An 18,997-nucleotide genomic window follows, 5' to 3' on the forward strand; every position below is an offset into this window, starting at 1 on the left:
CTCTGGGTTATTTGTGGGGCATAGGAATTTGTTCTTTCCCCCAAAAAAATATAGTCCGGCCCCCGACAAGGTCTGAGGGACAGGGGACCAGCCCCCTGCTGAAAAAGTTTGCTGACCCCTGAGCTAGCCCGTCCCATATGACGCTGGGGCTGGTGGGAGATGTAGTCTGAAACATCTGGAGGGCACCTGGTTGGCAAAGGCCGCTGTATGCACCGCCGTATCTGTGTTTGACTGCACCCATTCCATCAACTGGGAAACCCAGCATGATTACTCTGGCAACCACATTATTATCTGTGAGGAGGCAGGGCAAAATGTTTTTTAATGGTCAGGTCACAAATTTGGGGGAAGAGAAGAGCCTCTTATGATACAGCTGTTGGCCACCCCAGGTTAAGAGACCCAAACCGAGGGTTGCCCCAAAGCAAAGGACAAGGCAGTGCCTTCCCATGACTGGGCAGAAACCAGTTGGAAGGGCAGCGGAATCTGGCTTCCACACAGGTGAAGGGGCAACATCCTCCACTCTCCCTAAGGGGAGCAGGGCTGCAAGACACACACAGCTCTGCTCTCAAGCACTCTCAACTCTGGTTCAACACTGCTTACACTGACTGGCAGTGACTCTCCAGTTTCAGCCAGGGCATCTCCTAGCTATTGCCTACACTGGCTGGTGGCAGTGGCTCTGCAGTGCAAGGTTCCAGGCAGAGGGCATTATTTCCCAGCCCTACCTGGAGTCGCCAGGGGTTGATCCTAGGACTTGGTGCGTGCAAAGAGGATGCTCTGCCACCGAGCATCCTCCAAAGCAGCAGCAGCACTCGAACGGAGACATGATCATGAAACAGACGACGCAAGCTAAAGGCGTCGTCAATGGCGTGCACGCGCGTGGTACCTCTCCAGCAAGCAAACACGGGAGAGTGACTTAAAGACAGGGGTGCGAACCTGAACAATATATGCGCGGCACATACTCACTATTTGAATGCCAATGCCGGGGGTAGCCCCCTCAAATATTTTAATGGAGGGGGGAGGCAAAGGCACCTTGGTCGCTTGGAGTTGGCGCCTATGCTTAAAGACCACTAAATCCTTGGATGAGAACGGCCCCAAGTGCATTTGCACGGAGTTGCAGCGCTGTGCAGTTCTCTGCTTGGAAGCAAGTCCCTCCGAGGCTTTGCTCCCGATTAAGCGCGAGTGGCGCTGCAGCCTTCAGGGACTTCGCTCCCGGGAAACCCGCCTGCCGAGGAGCTCCACGCTCGGCGGGGCCTTCGCCCTCGCCCGCCCCCAGCTCCACCCTCTCCGCTCCCTTCCCCGGCGCCGAGGCCATGGCGACTCGCTGGGCTTCGCTGGGCCTCCGAGCCCCGCTCGCTCGCCCTCCTCCTCCTCCCCGCCGCTCTCGCTTCTGGCTAGCGGCGCCCGGCGGCGTCCGCCTGGGCAGCAACAGCAGCGCCACCCCGGGCGCAGGGGCGCTGGCCAGTTCCCTGGTGCGCACCGGAGGCTTCGTGGGAGGCCGCTGGGTGCAAGCGGCGGCCGCCTTCCCCGTCCGGGACCCGGCCAGCGGCGCGGAGCTGAGCCGGGTGGCGGACTGCGGGGCGGCGGAGGCGCAGGCCGCGGTGAGGGCCGCCTACGAGGCCGGCGCTGCTTGGAGCGGGGCGTCTGCCAAGGTGAGGAAGGGGGACGGCTTGCGGGACGCGGGGAGAGTTTCCAAGGCAGGGGGAGCCGAGCATGCAAGAGTCCCACTCCAGGCTCCCTCCTGCGCCTGTGCGCAAGAGGGATGGACGCCCGCCGGCGCCTGGTGCTCAGCTGTTAAAAGAGAGGAGCCCGGCCTTCCTTGGCATGTGGCCACCCACCGGCATCAGCTGTAGGTCATGGGCAGCCCCACATTGGCGAGGAACGCGCGTGCACGCCCTTCGAGACGCGCCGTGGGGACATCGAGACAGGGTTACTCAGAAGGCGCCTGCCGGTTCTGGAGAAAGGGAATGCTCCTCCTTCAAAGAGACTCCCCCCCCCCTCGGGTTTAAACGCAACCAGAGAAGAACTGGAGAAGCAGCAGATAAAGGAATGGGTCAATGCTGCTTGTTGTTATTTATATGAAGCAGTGCCAGATTTACGTACAGTATAAGCCAAGCAAGCTATAGTTTAGGGCCCCCCCAAAAAAATTTAAAGGAAAAAAACCTGGATGTACATTTCCAAAATATAAGATGAAAAACAAATATGATGTAAGTACGGTAATGGGCCCCGCCTGCTAGCCTGCTCCCTAAAATATAACTGGTATGCTCATTTCTATACAGTGGTACCTCGGGTTACATACGCTTCAGGTTACAGACTCCTCTAACCCTGAAATAGTACCTCGGGTTAAGAACTTTGCTTCAGGATGAGAACAGAAATCGTGCTCTGGCGGCGCGGCAGCAGCAGGAGGCCCCATTAGCTAAAGTGGTCTTCAGGTTAAGAACAGTTTCAGGTTAAGAACAGGCCTCCAGAACGAATTAAGTTCTTAACCCGAGGTACCACTGTATAGGGTACCTACATTATGCATGTGCAAGTGGCTTTAGATACCTATTAGGTTCATAAATTACCATATAGCATATATTCAACACAAAAAAACCAGCAACAATTTGTTGTTTACAAAGGACAGCTGGACATATAAAGGGCCCCATTACCTTCAGTAGCTTAGGGCCTCATCAAACCTAAATCCGGCCCTGATAGGCAGGGTGGGGGTTGTGGTTTTTTCCCCGTGTTATGTTAAGTGATCAATAAATTTCTTCCCTTTTGGTATTATGTATTTGCTGCAAGTTGCTTGTAGACCTTCTGGTGACAAGCAACTAATCAGTTTAATTTTTCTTTTTTAAAAAAAGGAGTGCCAGAGCATAGGCACCTAATGAAATATTTGGGGTACAAAGTTGATGGGCATTGCCATTCAAAAGGTGTGTGGGTGCCAGGTCTTGTGATTGATTAGGTGGGGTGGGGCTTACCTGTCCCAATCCAGATATTTTATTCAAGTTGGCACCCCTGGTACAGAGTGTTTCCCCCTAACCTCCAGGGCATCAATGACAGCTAATGATAGCTTTCCATAAAGTATCAATCATATTGGCACAGTACACGTGTATGTTTTTCTTGCAATATAAGTGGTCCAGAGACATACTGTATTGCTTGAAGTCGTATAAGGCTATGCATATAGTAAATTCCACTGCATTCAGAAGAGCTTTTTCTCTACTAAATGTGGTTTGCAGGGTGGCCTTAAATATATAGGCTTTATTTTGCCTTTCTAAGCTCCAAATACCTGTTTTTAGGGCAAATTTGAAAAAAAAAATCTACTGGGGTAGATAACCAACTGTTGTATATACATTATTATGCCTTGGGGATGTCTCATGGAAAGCAGCTCATAAATGAAGTAAACAATAAAAAAAAACTTGCACCTTCAGAGTAAAGGAAATCCTTTATTTGTTCATTTGTTTCCCCATTAACTACATTCCCTGGGGTACTTTACGTACAATATCACTGCCAAGCGCAAAAATTATTGTTACTCCAATATTACTTGCATGCTTTACAGTATTTAAATTTGCTTGTCTCCCAATAATCCTGCAAGTAGATTCAGGTTCAATTCTAACAGGACTACTAACAAAAGTCGATAAAATTAAATTTTATTTAAAGAAGTGCCAAGGGCTTGATTTTGCATTCCGTGGCCCAAATATTAGAAGGCACCGTACTTCCTACTTTTCTTAGCAACTGAGCAAGAATCTGTTTGCACTTTTCTATACATTTCTCTATACAGTATAAATGGTTCAAAGCACAATCCTATGCATCTCCACTCAAAGATGGAACTTAAGTATTATAATTAATACATGTATGATTTCCCCATGTTTCTTACATACTGCTAAAACACTATTTCTTCTTCAGGAAAGAGCTGCTTTACTTCGTAAATGGTTTGATTTGATGATAGAGAATAAAGATGACCTTGCAAGGATCATAACAGCAGAGAACGTAAGTATAAAAAGAAGTGGGGGGCATATTCCTCAGGGATTTGGGGCTGAATTTCAGGAAGCTAGTTACAAGAATCTCGCCTAGAAGGTGAAGCAGTTAATGGGTGCAGTTCAGACATCATTCCATGTTGCAATATGTCACGACAAATGCAGAAACTTTCATGTGTGACTTTTTGAAGCTCCCCCCCCCCAAAGTAACACAGAAGACCTGATTCCGAAGAATTTGCTTCTAATAAAGTTTGTGTAGAGTTATTCCATAGCCTCGGAGCACTCAGTTGTGAAGACCATGTTTATTGCTGCTATTCTAACACTGTGAAGGCTCTTGGAAGAAGGCCCGAGTAACTGAACATAAATAGCATGGAAGGCTGAAATACAAAGTAGATGCTACAAGAGAAATATGGAGGTGCAACCTCATAAAAATAGTTCAGGGGTCAACAGGGAAACTTCTAAGGAGACCGTGTGAGGGGACTTTACCCTTTCACGCCAGGTAGTTTCTCCCCGGAGGACTCCATCCATCCTCCCATCTTCTGCTTAGCAGTGCTTAACTTTTTTCTCCAGACAGGTAATAAAAGTAGGCAAGCCAGCTGAAAAGGAAATTGCCTAGTGGACAGGATTTTTTTGCAGAGGAGAACTAGCAGACGTAGGATGGGTTAAGTACTCTGCCCACTAATTCTTGGTGGCGTGCATCCTACGATGTACATTATCTTAGCAAATATGAGTCTAAATCCACCTTTCTAAGACATCTCCTTTATATATGCAAAGACTATCTAAGCCTTTGACTCTTAAGGTTTGTATCAGATGGAGGAGGACTTTAAAGGCAAGTGCCAGCACCTGGAAGGCAGTTTAGACATTTTAAAATCGCACTTTAGAATGAAAAACAAACATGATCACACAAACCCTTCATTGTAATCATTTTGTTGGGGGAGAGACGTTTTGTAGTTCTCTGAATGTCTGCATTTTGAATCATTCACAGGGGAAACCCCTAAAGGAAGCACAGGGTGAAATTCTTTATTCTGCTTCTTTCTTGGAATGGTTTGCTGAAGAAGCTCGGCGCATTTATGGTGACATCATCCCATCTTCTGCAAAGGCCAGAAGAGTTCTAGTTCTTAAGCAGCCTGTGGGAGTTGCTGCCATCATTACTCCTGTGAGTTCAGCTGACTGTTTAAGTCAGACTTTTAATATTCAAAAGAGGCAGGATTAGTGATGCCCTGAGGCCAATGAATTAAAATTCTTACAATGAAATCTCAAATTTTGCACAGAATATACACGTTGTAAATGCGTTGAAATATTTGTGCTATGCTAGGTAAAGGTCAAGGACCCCTGACAGTTAAGTCCAGTTGCAAACGACTCTGGGGTTGGGGCGCTCATCTCGCTTTACTGGCCGAGGGAGCCGGCGTACAGCTTCTAGGTCATGTGGCCAGCATGACTAAGCTGCTTCTGGTGAAATTAAAGCAGTGCACGGAAACACTGTTTACCTTCCCGCTGGAGCGGTACCTATTTATCTACTTGCACTTTGACGTGCTTTTGAACTGCTAGGTAAGCAGGAGCTGGGACCGAGCAAAGGGAGCTCACCCCGTCGCGGGGATTCGAACCACTGACCTTCTGATCAGCAAACCCAAGAGGCTCAGTGGTTTAGACCACAGTGCCACCCGCGTCCCATACCTATGCTAGAACTTGGGGATAAACAACAAAGAAAACCACACTAGCTACAGAAGCATCATTCGCTGGAAAACTCACCCAGTCCTCTTTTTGCTTTCTGAGCTTTCAGCAAGTACTGTAGCACTCTCAGGCTTACCCTGTCCCTTAGCATAAGTCTCTCAGGATAAGTATACATATATGTTAATTAAAACAGCCCACAACTGGAAACAATTGTGCAGGAACAACTAAAATTAATAACAGCATAAAATTAACAAAATTTAAAAGCTAGCTGAACAAAATAGAAGGCATTTTAAGGTCACTTTAAAAGTCACCAGCAAAGGGGCTACATCTGCAATTCTATGATTCTATGCACTTCCCAGGGAAGTGAATTTGAGATGTGGGGCTATTGGTAGGCTTGCGGAGTCTTCTTTCTGGTATCTGCTAATCTGATGGTTCTTAGTGGCAAGTCAGAGAGCAGGACCTTGGTGTCCCTACACGGTAACTACATGGTTTCCTGCAGAAACAATGGGATTCCAAACCATTCAATGGAAGTTAAGGTCCCATTTTGTTGGTGGAAAGGAGAGTGGCTTTTATACATGGTTTGATGGTATCTAGAAGTTGCCAGGGTCTCAGGAGCAGATGGATCAAGCCAAGGATCTTAAAAGCTTTCTATCTTGCTAATTTCCCTCTCAAATTTCAGAACTTGCCAGTTGTTTCATTGTACCAATGTGCACACAGTATTTAAATGCACCTGTTTCTTCAATTTAGTGGAATTTTCCAAGTGCTATGATTACAAGGAAAGTCGGTGCTGCTTTGGCAGCTGGCTGCACAGTGGTGGTGAAACCAGCAGAAGATACACCCTTATCTGCTTTAGCACTTGCTGAGGTGAGATTTTTATATTGATGAACAGTGGATTAATTATTACTATTTATTGCACTTACTAGTCATTTTTTTCTAAGTCACTCTGAGTTATTTGTAGAATAGTACAAAGACTGAAACCAGTATCAAGCTAAAAATGGAATAAAAATCTAAAAGCATTCATATACACTATATAAAAGGCAGATTAACTTTTTGGTTATTTTTAAAAATAAGATTATTGAAATTGTGTGTGGTTGTGACACACTTGCAAGAAGACAAAGCTCAGCACCATCTTCAGCCTGTTATTTATCATTATTCTCTAATTCTAACCTTTTGTGCAAATGAACAGTTTCATGCCACTATTTTTTCGCTGCAGCTTGCAAATCGGGCTGGAATACCTGCAGGAGTGTATAATGTTGTTCCCTGTTCTAGACAACAGGCAGTAGCAGTTGGGGAAGTGATGTGCACTGATCCTTTGGTAGCCAAGATCTCTTTTACAGGCTCAACGGCTACAGGAAAGGTAAGCTTCTCAATGTTGGCTCGTAAACTGCTGCAAATTTGTGGCTAAAATACATTGCTAAAATGCAGTTGCTAATTGGTTAGGTGTTATCTTGTTTATTTTGTTTTTTATAATTTTTTATTGATTTTCATTATAACAAAAATCACATTAAATAAAATATTTAAAATAAAATAAAAAAGAAATAAAAATTAAAAACTTCACAGTGCTGTTTATACATTCAATAAAACATCCAAATGTGGGATTTCTCAAATGCCTTGACTTCCCTCTACCCCCTCCCATGGTTCCATTGTTTTATGATTAATTCATGCATGTCTATGTAATATTATTCATCTAATTGTATCCAGTTCTATCTTTTATCATAATAATGCAAATGTTTCTTAAAATCCTGCTAATGTATCAACTTGTATACAATGCTTTGATATATATGCAATAAAGACTTCCCAATCCCATTTTTAAATTTGTTATTGTTTTGATTTCTAAGTTTCTCTGTTAATTTAGCCATTTCTGCATATTCCATTAACTTAATTTGCTAATTTTTTTTGTTGGGATCTTTTCCTCTTTCCAACATTGGGCTACAGTGGTGCCCCACAAGACGAATGCCTCGCAAGACAAAAAACTCACTAGACGAAAGGGTTTTGCGGTTTTTGAGCTGCTTCACAAGACGAATTTCCCTATGGGCTTGCTTTGCAAGACGAAAACGTCTTGCGTTTTTTGCAAGTTTGTTTCCTTTTTCTTAACACCGTTAATACAGTTGCGACTTGACTTCGAGGAGCAACTCATAGAACGCGGTGTGGTAGCCTTTTTTGAGGTTTTTGGTGATTTTTGAAGCTTTTCCAAAACTTTTCCGACACCGTGCTTCGCAAGACGAAAAATTCGCTAGACGACAAAACTCGCGGAACGAATTAATTTCGTCTTGCGAGGCACCACTGTACCAATATTCATGATAGCCCAATCTATCATGAATATTGATAGCCCGCATGATAGCCCACTGTAGTCACATACATTAAAAAGATATCTATATCTATATCTAGTCTTGTCTACTTTGACCCTTACTGCCATCCCTTGAAACTCAGTCTGAAACCAGTAGTCGTTTTCCATTCACTTACAAAATTGGATCTACTCATCTCAGACCAGTGTCTTAATGCATGCATAGTGGTATTAAAAAGAATGGGACTGTTTCAAAGATACACATCTATTGCTTTAGAGAACATCCCATGTCCAAGGCTGGGCACTGTGTATAATTAGGTAAATTATACTGTGGTTTTAACATTTGTTGGAAGCTGCTCAGAGTGGCTGGGGCATACTACTACTACTGCTACTACTACTACTATTTATTATCATCATCATCATCTAAAATAAGCACTAAAGACTTTGAGATCTACATTTACTCCTTAGATTAGAAAAATGAGTGGGTAGTTTAGTAGGGAACTTGTGATTTCAACTACAGAGTATTCTCTCGGCATTCAAAAAAAGCTAAGTTTGTATAATTCATCTTTGTAGGTGTACAGCTTTCTGTGTTTCCTGTGTACTTGCAGATATTGCTGCGCCATGCTGCCGGCACTGTGAAGAGGGTCTCCATGGAGCTCGGAGGACACGCTCCATTCATAGTGTTTGATAGTGCTGATGTAGACAAAGCAGTAGCAGGAGCTTTAGCTTCCAAATACAGAAATTCAGGCCAGGTGAGATTAATCTCCGCTCTTTGTTGAATCTGTTTTTCCCCCTACCGCACTTGCAGATAATTTGAGCACTGCTCTTTACAAATTTGGTTATGCCTTGTACTGGGGGGGGGGGGAAACAAGCAAAGACGTTTCACCCCTCATTCTTGATCTATAAAAAGCAGATGTCATAATAATAAGTCTGAATAATAAGTTCAGAATACAACCCAGCTATAATTAAGCAGAGTTCAGTTACAGTGGGACCATTACATTCTGATTTACTTAGAAGTGTTTAGAAGTGTTATTGATTTCAAGGGGAGTTTATTCATGCTTGGGTGGAAGTCCAATTCTGGGACACTATGAGTCTACACTAGCTGTACAGACTAAACCCTTGGCTTTAATTTGGAGGGCAATACTTAAAACTTTTGCCTTTTCCTTTACTTTTAACCTCACTTGTGGTTAGCTAGTGTTGCCCTCTGAAGACGTCTGCCCTCAGCATTCTTCACACTGGAACCTAGTTTGAAACCTGACATTGTTGCTCATGAAACTCAGTTGTGTTGCTGATGAAGGTAGAAACCATAGCATTTGCGTGTAAAACGGAATGTTTCCATGCCTCCCATGATACACAGCCAAGTACAAACAGAGCTCAGTAGGATATGTCCACAAATATTAATTGCACATTTCGTAGTTTTATGTCAATCCTACTCATGATTTTAATAGTTTACAATAAATTTTTAAAATACATTATGAATTTTCACCATTCCTTATTAAAATTTGATTCTTCCTGATTCCTAATTCTTCCAGTCAGTTTTGCCATTTCAGCAAAGTCCGTCAATTTTATCTGCCAATCTTCCTTGGTAGGGACTGTATTTTCTTTCCATCTCTGAGCTAGCAGAGTCCAGACAGCTGTAGTCACATACATGAATAATGTCTTCTGGTCATTTGGAATCTCTGCACCTAAAATTCCTAAAAGAAAAGCTTCTGGTTTCTTAAGAGAAAGCTTTCTATAACATTTTTTTCAACTCATTATATATATCATCTCCCAGAATGCTTTTACCACTTTACACATCCGCCACATATGATAAAAGGTTCCCTCTTTCTCTTTACATTTCCAGCATACATTTGGTCTTGATTTATACATTTTGGCTTATTCTACCCCACCCTTCCTCCCAAAGGAGCCCATGACATTAAACAACAAAGCACTAGTCTATGCCTAACTGAAAACAAACACGATTTCTTTTGACTTTAGACCTGTGTGTGTACAAACCGCTTCTTGGTGCAAAAAGGGATCCACGATGCATTCGTAGAAAAGTTTGCACGAGCCATTAAGTCAGAGCTACGGATTGGCAATGGGTTTGATGAAGGGACAACTCAGGGACCGCTAATTAATGAAAAAGCTGTGGAAAAGGTAAGTGTTTTGTTTTTAATTTTTTTGTGGTACGAAGAGGTATTGCCAAGTTACGTTTGTTGGCTATGCCAGTGGAATAATAACGAACTACAAAATTCTACTTGGGATATGAAAACCGCCCTTTTGTGGGAGAGCCTAACACTGCACTTGCTTTCTTTCTCTTAGGTTGAAAAACATATTCACGATGCTGTTTCCCAAGGAGCGTCCATAGTTACAGGAGGAAAAAGGCACAGTTACGGGAAGAATTTCTTTGAACCGACTCTTCTCAGCAATGTCACAACACGCATGTTGTGCACACAAGAGGAGACTTTTGGTCCTTTGGCCCCAGTTATGAAGTAAGAGTTTATTCTGCAGATCACACATTAACAAACTTTGATTATTACATCAAAAATGGCAATTTCTGCCAGGGATACTCTTCTGCATAATGACTCCTGTTAACCTTACCATATTACACACTTGGAGGCAAGATGGATTGTGATAAGCATAGAAGTAGTTCACAACAGGAAACAGCTGACATTTCTCCTACTTATTACATGCGACCCTGCCAGACAATTCCTGGATTAAGGATCATGCTCCCAAGTATAATGTTTGAATTGGCAAGGAACTGTCCCTACACAAATATACTCTGCGATAGCCACAATTGCAGCTGTGTTTTTTGGAACCATCGCAGTCATGGAAGTGCAATACAGTTTACTCATATAGTGATGGCTTCACTGCTAATTCACATTTCTCAAAGTCAGCGACAGTCAGGAGGGATTATGTGGAGTGAAAGTATCTGGCTGGCAGCGGGGAACTTTCGCTTATTTTATATTGCCATGTATAAAGACAACAGCACCCCTTTCCCAACTTCGGGTAGAAAATTTGCACAGACTGTGTCAGTCATTGTGTGTGTGTGTGTGTGTGTGTGTGTGTGTGTGTGTGTGTGTATATATATATATATATATATATATATATATATATATATAGATATATAATGTAAGCAGGTATCACCATAGATTTCTTTTGAAAACTTTAGTAGTATGCATCCCAGGCATAATCTTGTTACAATTATTTATGGAGAAAGGTAGGTATTTCAAAACCATGTCAAAATACAATAAAATGCCTATGCCTTTAATTTCTGATCTGTTAGCGCTTTTTGCACTTTTCATGATCATTTTTCATGTGTCCTGAAGTTTGCACAAGTGTGTAAGAATGAAGCCACTTGCCTCTTTCACAGTGATGCCCACATTCTAGCTTCTCTGGTGCCTCAATTTTATTTTTATTTCTTATATAGCTTGGGTAGGTAGTGCTTGAATAGACTTTTCCCAAGGGATTTCCTGAGGGAAACTGTTCTGGATGTGCTAAAATGTTGCAAATGTTGATTTACTGGGAAGGCTTGTCTCATGGTGTGGGAATATTGTTTGCATTATGTGTGGTGAGGCACACCACCAACCGTCTTCTAATATGTTTCAGACACTATGGAGTGACCTGGATGTCAAAATATATTTACATTAGGTCTCGCATTTGCTTAGCTATATTCCAGCAAATGCTCACTGAAGAAATTACGTGGTGGTTTTGGTAGCCGTTCCCAACCTTTTTCTTAGGGCAAAATTTAATGTCACCAATGGACTTCACTTCCCCAGATTCTGGACTGCATGGGCAGAGAGGTGTAAAAGTCTCTATTGTGCAAGCAAATAGCCATTGTTGGATGTCACCTTTAGAAAATTATTCCCCATTTCCCCACCATTTTATTTTAACCTGATGAAACTGCATAGGATTTACTTATCTTCCCAAAATCGGTGTCATTTTTAAACAAGCAAATGTATTGCTGATGTTGGAAAACATCGTGTAACTTTTATACTAGCCTAATTCATGGGAAGTTATGGAAATCTGTGTCAGTCAAGAGAGTGGGGATGCCATCATGAATTTCCCATGGAAGAGACCTCTAATTGCACACCACTTGCAATAAAGCAGTTCTTCCATTATTATTTACATCTCCTATTAATACTTTTGCAGGTTTGATACAGAGGAAGAAGCTCTTGCCATAGCAAATTCAGCCAATGTGGGCTTAGCAGGTATGTGAGTTCTTAATACTGCAAATCTACAATGCTTAAGGAGGCAAGATGGGGTATGGTTCAAGCTACCAGGCCACATCTTGACTTTACTATTTCAAGCTTAGAAAAATGACCTTTCTCCCGCAAAACAACAATTAAAAAACTCCAAACTGTTTTTTATTCAATGCTACAAATTGCAGGTTATTTCTACTCCCGAGACCCAGCCCAGATCTGGAGAGTTGCAGAGAAGCTTGAGGTTGGGATGGTGGGCGTTAATGAAGGCATCGTGTCTGCCGTGGAGTGCCCTTTTGGTGGCGTAAAACAATCTGGGTTGGGAAGAGAAGGTTCAAAATACGGTATTGATGAATATTTGGAAATAAAGTATGTCTGTTTTGGAGGTTTATAGTAGCCATTTGTTAGGAGTCTAACCTATTCAGAATGCCTAGAAAACAACCTTTTGGGGCATTCATAAGCTTTAGCAAGATCATTTGTGATTTTTCATTCCCTCTTAAAATGGAAGTAATAATGTTTTTGTAGAAACGTCATTACTTGTAAACATGACGATACATATAGAACAACTCTGGTATTCTGTGTACACAGGTTGTAGGAATATAGGTTTATTTATATTACCTGTCTTAACCATAACACAGGGACAAATAATGTTTCAATTCCCGATTGTGTTTCAGAGGAATTTGGAAAACTTTACTAATTAAGATGTATGATTTACCTTGAGTGTCTGTTAGGAGGGAAAGGAAGAATAGAAATAAATGTTTTCGGAGAGTAGCAAAGTAGGAAAAAGATACTCATTTACCCTTTCTCATGCGCTGAGCCAGGTGTGAAATAACTGAATAATTGTGCCAAATGTTGACTGTTTCTTTTTCTAATGTTTATATTATTTTCTGGTTGCCTGTCTTAGGCTTCTAGGAAATCTTTTCTAGGGAAAGATGTATTGCACTTTTTCATATCGTTCTTCAGCTCTTGGCTGGAGCTGAAAAATGGCCTTGAAGGTATATGCACAGTTCTGACAGAATCCTCCCTATTACTTACAATAGGACTAGAGCATCTCTAAGGAGATACTTGTGATTTGCTCCTAGCAGCTGAGCCTTGTGACCAAATTATCATGCATTAGTACAACAGCACAGAGATACGAACATAAACTGTGTCGTATGGGCGGGGTAACATTGTGTCTTGCAAAAGCTGTAATGCACTGAGACCAACTTGGACCAATAGCTCCACAAGGAAGTAATATTTATTTGAAGCGCCACAGCACACAAGCTTATACCTCCATAGCCCATTACACTGCTCTAGAGTTCTGTTTCCTATTTCTATTCTTGCCAAATAATATTTTTTCTCTGAAAGACTTGTCTGATCCTCCATGGCCCTCCTGCTCATTCTAGAGATTACAGAAAGCAGTAAACTTGGTACAAGAGAAAAAGCTTAAGACCTGGGAAAAGAGGGGGGACTATGTGGGAGGACTTTAAAGCTTCCTCCATGAACCTATTTGAATAACAGTGGCATACAGCTAGAATCCCAAAAGTTGTTTATTTTACCACCACAAGTTAAGACTTTTGATGGCACAAGATAAAAGCACTTTTGTGCTCTTTCCGGTGAGCTTTAATGTTACCTGCACGCACTCCATCAGGCCTTTTCTGTATGAACTGCTGTTACGTTCGAAAGATAAAAAGATTTAATAGTTCTGCTTTGCTACTGCTGCATTCAATTGAACATGCACTTTATTTACATTGCAAAACTTCATTTGACATTTTGCAATATGTTTTTAAGTGGACTTAGCTGTGCAATCCCCTTCCCTGTCAAATCTGTTTGCGATCCAAAGGGCTGCTTCAGATGAACCAAAAGGGCTTGGAACAAACATTTGAGGTCTTCCTTAAGTGGGAAGCTTCTGCCATTTCACAGACAGTTCTAAGAGACACCACTTGGCTTGAGAAGTAGTTTTCAGTGTAGCCACAAGCATCTAGCATTCAGGAGAAACATAAATCCAGATCTCATTCGGACACACAGAACTAGTTGCTTGTTTCTCCCTATTTTCATATATGTTCATTAACCTCCAAAATTGATACAGGTCAGCTAAGCTTATTTTGGGTGACTTTGTAGTACAAAACATTGGTTCTGCTGTATTATATTAGGGATAGGTTAAACAGTGGCACTATAGCGACTCCTAAAAAGCACATTATGTAGCACTAATTGCTATTCCTAAAAAAAAAAAAAATTCAAACAAGATGAACCTTGGTTGTAATGCCAACAAACTGAGTAGTTCCTGAAGAAATCACTGTCAAATAATTAATCTATATAATCTTACATACTTTTTTAAAAAAACCCAGCAACAATAATTTTTACATTTGTGGGCATATAGGCTAGTACCACAGACTGATCTACAGTCTTACAGACAAGTCTAGAAATGCTTCCTGTTATATTATTTAAGGCAGTTGCTCTACATGTAATTCAAAATCTGAAACACACACAAATACAAAACTAAAACAATCTAGGGATTCAATACAGCCCAAGCTTGTCAACGCTCCTCTTTTGAGGAAAAAGAAGCAAAACATTTGAGAAGCACAAATTGTTCAAGTGTAACAAGATACTACTAGCCTTATTGGAGAAATTTTCTCTTGGGGCTGGATCAGCTAAATGTTAATATGCATTTGTATGGTATGTTTACATAAAAAATAACAAGAGTTATTATTTGTTTGTATACAGTAATTAACTAACAGAAGGTGATACTTGAATTCTTACATTTCACTTTTGTGTGTAGATTTGCTTTGGGTGTTGGGAAAACAGCTGTGTGTAATAAATGTTTAACTTTAAAATTGGTGGACATTCACATCTACTGTCAGATCTGTGACATTTTGTAAGCGTATTAAAAAAATAAAAAAATCCTACATTGGTATGAGTTTTCTTCAACACAGGGATGGAGAAGTTGTGACCCTTCAGATATTGTTAAGCTCCAGCTCCCAGTGAACACAGGCAAGTGTCAGGTATGATGTGAGTTTGTAGTACCATCACCTGGAGGACCAGGCAGGTGCACTAGTTCTGCCTTGGAGACAAAATGGGAAAGCCACTTATTTCATTGGACCAACTTCTGCTGGTGAAAGGATATGCCAGCCCTCAAGTTGCACAGACAACTTCTAGAAGATACAAAACCAAGGTTCCTAAAGCTGAACTGTATATTGAGAAAAATTGGTTACACGGGTGTAATATATGTTTGCTTTGTGTGACTTCAGGTAAAGAACAGTTGAATCGCTAATTTTTCAATACGTGAGACACATGACACTTTACTCTCCAGGGGTAAAAATCATCACAGTGCCTTAAAACATCTGTTTAGCCCATTCTTCTTTGTTTACAGCAACATTTGGGTTAAGCCCCTAGCATGAAATTTAAACCTTTTTTTACAAATTTGTGCTTATCTTCGTGTTTATCATGAAGGGAGAGTGCTGGTGCACACACAGAAACCCGATGACAATTAGTTCTTGTTCAGTAAACATGTTTTATGAGCATTGTTAGATATTAAGACTAGGTGATTTCTGGCCCACACTTTCACTACACAGAATGCCACAGTCAATGGAGTTGAGCACATCTGATTTACTCTCAGCACTTCACAAGGCAAATGAAGGAAAGGAGTTAAAACTTCCAGGACCGGTTATTAAATCAATGTACCCACAAAAGCTGGAGTTTTCAAAGAACGTGGAATGATTTTGCAAGCCTTTCTTCAGCAAAATAGACAGAAGAGGGTCAAATTGGTGGCATATGGCATGTGCCACCAATTTCTCCCAAGTATAGAACCTTCTCCCAAGTGTGGCATCCACTCACAAGAAGGAGGTAGCACCAGGCTTGAAATTTTACTCGGATCTTTCCTTTCTTCCAGCAATTTGGGCTTGCCAGACAGGAAGTCTGCTATCCAAATACTAACGTCCTTTACTACAGTTAGGTTGCTTCAGATAATGCCTTGAGTCCTTTGAAAAAATGATTTCAACTCCACTGCTTTACCAAAGCAGATGTCACAAAACCCCCTTTTCATCAACCCTCTTATTTGTCAAACTAAAAGTGACCGGAAGGAGATGGAGGCTATAGCCGCACACTGCTTTTCTTTTTAATAACTCAAGGTACTGGCATACTGGTGTGTCTTTGTACAGATGCATAGCCACTGTTTTCTAAAGGAAACAACAATATAAGGTAGCTTTCCTATGTGCTCCTTGTAATGTAACAGTCTTGAGCAATAGCCTTTTATATGGAAACCATCTCCAACTATTTTTAGACTTGAAAACCCTTTCACCTAACCCATGTGGCGAGTTAAAATACGTTATTGGTTAAAGAAATGAAGGGGAAAGTCCACCGCGTCCATTTCCTTTTCTACTATGCTGGAAGTTTATCATGCCCGTCTCCTACCAGTATAGTTTGGGAGGGGGTTGGTGAAGGAGCAGCAGCATAGCTTTAGCACGCGTCCTTCCACTACAGCCTCTTCATTTATCTGTTCTTTGAGCTGTAGCTGAAGGAGACACCATTCTTCATGGAACCATTCATGGCATTCCTTGGGTTCTCTCTTTCAACCTTCTCTCTGCTGAAGATGGTGTCCTGGTCACTGTCAAACTCTGACTCTGAAACCATCAGGCTGGAATTGTGTTCTGTGCTTCTGTGCTTTATACCTGAGATAGGGAGGAGATGGGAAGCAGAAGATTCTTTGCAACGTCTGCTTACTATTTGATCTCCGTTATCTCATCCGCAATGTCAAATTGAGGAAGTAATGTTACGTCTTACTACCATAAACCATCACCCAGAGCCACACCACCACAAGCAATCCAACATGAACATGGAGTGCTAACTCTTTCTAAAGAAGAAGAAGAGGAGTTTGGATTAGATATCCCGCTTTATCACTACCCGAAGGAGTCTCAAAGCGGCTAACATTCTCCTTTCCCTTCCTCCCCCACAACAAACACTCTGTGAGGTGAGTGAGAGAAGTGTGTCTGGCCCAAGGTCACCCAGCAGCTGCATGTGGAGGAGCGGAGACGCAAACCCAGTTCACCAGATTACGAGTCTACCGCTCTTAACCACTACACCACACTGGCTCTCCTTTCCATGCAATGTTCCAGGTGACATGTAAATAAGCCTATTGACATCTCTGCTAGAGTCTGCTGCTCCTTCTGTTATGATCCAATAGAGGAGTGGCGATGCTACTCAACTAAATAATTGGATGAGAACAAGGGACTTCCCCCCACACGTGCCCTGTACTGTTCCCAAATCTACTCCAGAGGGTTGAGGAAACTCTCAGAGCAGTTTTAAAGAGGGGAGTGTTCTGTTGCACAGATAAATCCTTGCACTGATTGAATCAGTGACTTTGTACTACCACACACAGGCCCTGCGAGTCTGTCATCAAGGAACACAACTGCCTGTCTTTGGGACACAAGCAGTAGCTGCCATTCACCTCTGATGAGCATGTTGACGGTAATATTTATTGGCCTGAACCACAACCAGTTCAGGTTAACTTCAGTTGCAGCAGAATCCAAACAAAAGGAAACAGCATGCTTTTGTTGCAGAAAGGTGTGTCAGAAATAATTGAAAATAAATACATGGTGTTTTTTTTGGTTCCTTGGCAGGGAAATGCAAGTGCTATTGCAACTTGGGAGATTTAACATGGCCGGGACTTTTATTGGAGACAGCCCGCTCCATCAGATGTTATCCTGCCTTAAAATGTGAAAGCGCCAGATGCATGCGAAAGAAAAGTCTGTATTAATAGCACAAGAAACAGAAAGTCACATACGAATTGTAGCAAAGGTTGGAAGACATGGAGGGGGAAAGGGGGAAAGAAACATACCGTATTTAGGCCTGAGCTCCATTCTCTCCTGATCATCTATATTATCCAAAATTGTGTATTTTGTTTTCTTTCTTATTTTAGTCCTCTTTCTGCTAAAAGATGAAATATTCCACTTAAAGCTGGGAAACCAAGTACCCATTCCCCCCCCCTCGCAGGTGATATTTTCTTAGGAACCACCCCAAGCACAAAGGATATTATGTAAACCAAGGATGAAATACTAGGCCTCATGATTCTTCCTAGGCCATACCCACTCCCCAGCCATACCCCACTCTAGGACACACCCCTCACTATTTTATTTTATTTTTTGGTACCCTGCTTGAGTGTTTATGCCTGACTAGAATATTTCCTTGAACTCTGATCCTGCTTCTTGTTCACCTGGATGGAGAATAGAGAGGGATGAGTGAGTGTGTGGGAATAGAAAACATGGACTTTCGTTGCTCAACCCATTTCTGCCTCTTGCCTACCCGCCTCTGCCATGTTCCCACCTTCCCTCAGAAGGTTGACTGGAAGGGAACGTGACTCTTAGTCTGAAAGGGTTCCCCACCCCGATGCTGCCTCCTCATTTCAGCATCATTAGTGCTGTCATACTGGGGGCCCCTTCAACAGTGTAGCCACCCACAGACATGACCCCTTGGTGGAGCTCCACGTGGAGAAGCCAGCTTACAAGCAACCAAAACCAAAGGCGTTATACAGGCATGGTTGAAAAACTGTTTTCGACCTGTACAGGTGGTTATTCACACAGATAGTTTATTACATGGGAACTGCGTCTACACCATTGTGCTATGGGCAGCCACATATCTCTTATGGTTGCATCACCTTAGATTAATTGGACACCCCTTAATTCCCATTAGCCACTTGCCAAACTCACAGGGTGGTTAAAGGGCAAATATTCTCCCAAACCTATCAGTAGATGCTTCTGAGTACAAACGAGGCTTCTAATCTATTTCAGTGACTATAGAACTAAGGGATGTTCATATTGAGCTTCATTAGAAATCATTTACCTTTTGCAACAGCAGATGCAGAGCCAAACGAACCCCGCCATCAGCACAATCAAAATGAAAGCTGATGCCGTTACATAAAGTATACTCCACTCTAGAAG

General features: G+C 42.2%; 3 protein-coding genes and 1 long non-coding RNA gene across 11 annotated transcripts in view; 2 read left to right on the plus strand and 2 right to left on the minus strand.

The window, feature by feature from the left end:
* Positions 1-1,953, minus strand: part of GPLD1 (glycosylphosphatidylinositol specific phospholipase D1) — a 28,121-nt gene extending 26,168 nt beyond the window's left edge. For all 3 annotated transcript variants that reach the window (XM_081206257.1, XM_081206258.1, XM_081206255.1), the window contains exon 1: positions 1,833-1,953. The gene's annotated coding sequence lies outside the window, so the exon portion shown is untranslated. The remainder of the gene's footprint in view (positions 1-1,832) is intronic.
* The window catches only part of LOC308593963, a 223,796-nt gene that overhangs the window by 158,917 nt on the left and 45,882 nt on the right, over positions 1-18,997 (plus strand). The window lies entirely within an intron of this gene.
* Positions 1,293-14,971, plus strand: ALDH5A1 (aldehyde dehydrogenase 5 family member A1). The gene is made up of 10 exons (XM_081206414.1): positions 1,293-1,646; positions 3,880-3,963; positions 4,936-5,106; positions 6,369-6,485; positions 6,835-6,978; positions 8,514-8,657; positions 9,883-10,041; positions 10,207-10,376; positions 12,037-12,095; positions 12,275-14,971. The coding sequence occupies exons 1-10, from the start codon at positions 1,308-1,310 to the stop codon at positions 12,478-12,480; spliced, it is 1,593 nt and encodes a 530-aa protein (XP_081062540.1). The 5' UTR covers positions 1,293-1,307; the 3' UTR covers positions 12,481-14,971.
* KIAA0319 overlaps positions 14,405-18,997 on the minus strand; it is a 31,397-nt gene continuing 26,804 nt past the window's right edge. For all 6 annotated transcript variants that reach the window (XM_081206210.1, XM_081206207.1, XM_081206206.1 and 3 more), the window contains 3 exons: positions 18,900-18,990; positions 17,899-17,990; positions 14,405-16,732 (listed from right to left, as the gene is read on the minus strand). In XM_081206210.1, the coding sequence (XP_081062336.1) occupies positions 16,554-16,732; positions 17,899-17,990; positions 18,900-18,990 (362 nt within the window). In that variant the 3' untranslated portion in view covers positions 14,405-16,553. The remainder of the gene's footprint in view (positions 16,733-17,898; positions 17,991-18,899; positions 18,991-18,997) is intronic.

This window comes from Podarcis bocagei, assembly GCF_964188305.1.
Source record: "Podarcis bocagei genome assembly, chromosome: 8".
Lineage (NCBI taxonomy): Eukaryota > Metazoa > Chordata > Lepidosauria > Squamata > Lacertidae > Podarcis > Podarcis bocagei.

What these genes read in the sequence shown, in the direction of transcription:
- ALDH5A1 (XM_081206414.1), top strand. Translation starts at nt 1,308, where the DNA reads ATGGCGACTCGCTGGGCTTCGCTGGGCCTCCGAGCCCCGCTCGCTCGC. An exon ending in GGATCATAACAGCAGAGAAC is followed by an intron (nt 3,964 to 4,935) that starts GTAAGTATAAAA and finishes AATCATTCACAG; the next exon opens with GGGAAACCCCTAAAGGAAGC. An exon ending in ATGAAAAAGCTGTGGAAAAG is followed by an intron (nt 10,042 to 10,206) that starts GTAAGTGTTTTG and finishes TCTTTCTCTTAG; the next exon opens with GTTGAAAAACATATTCACGA.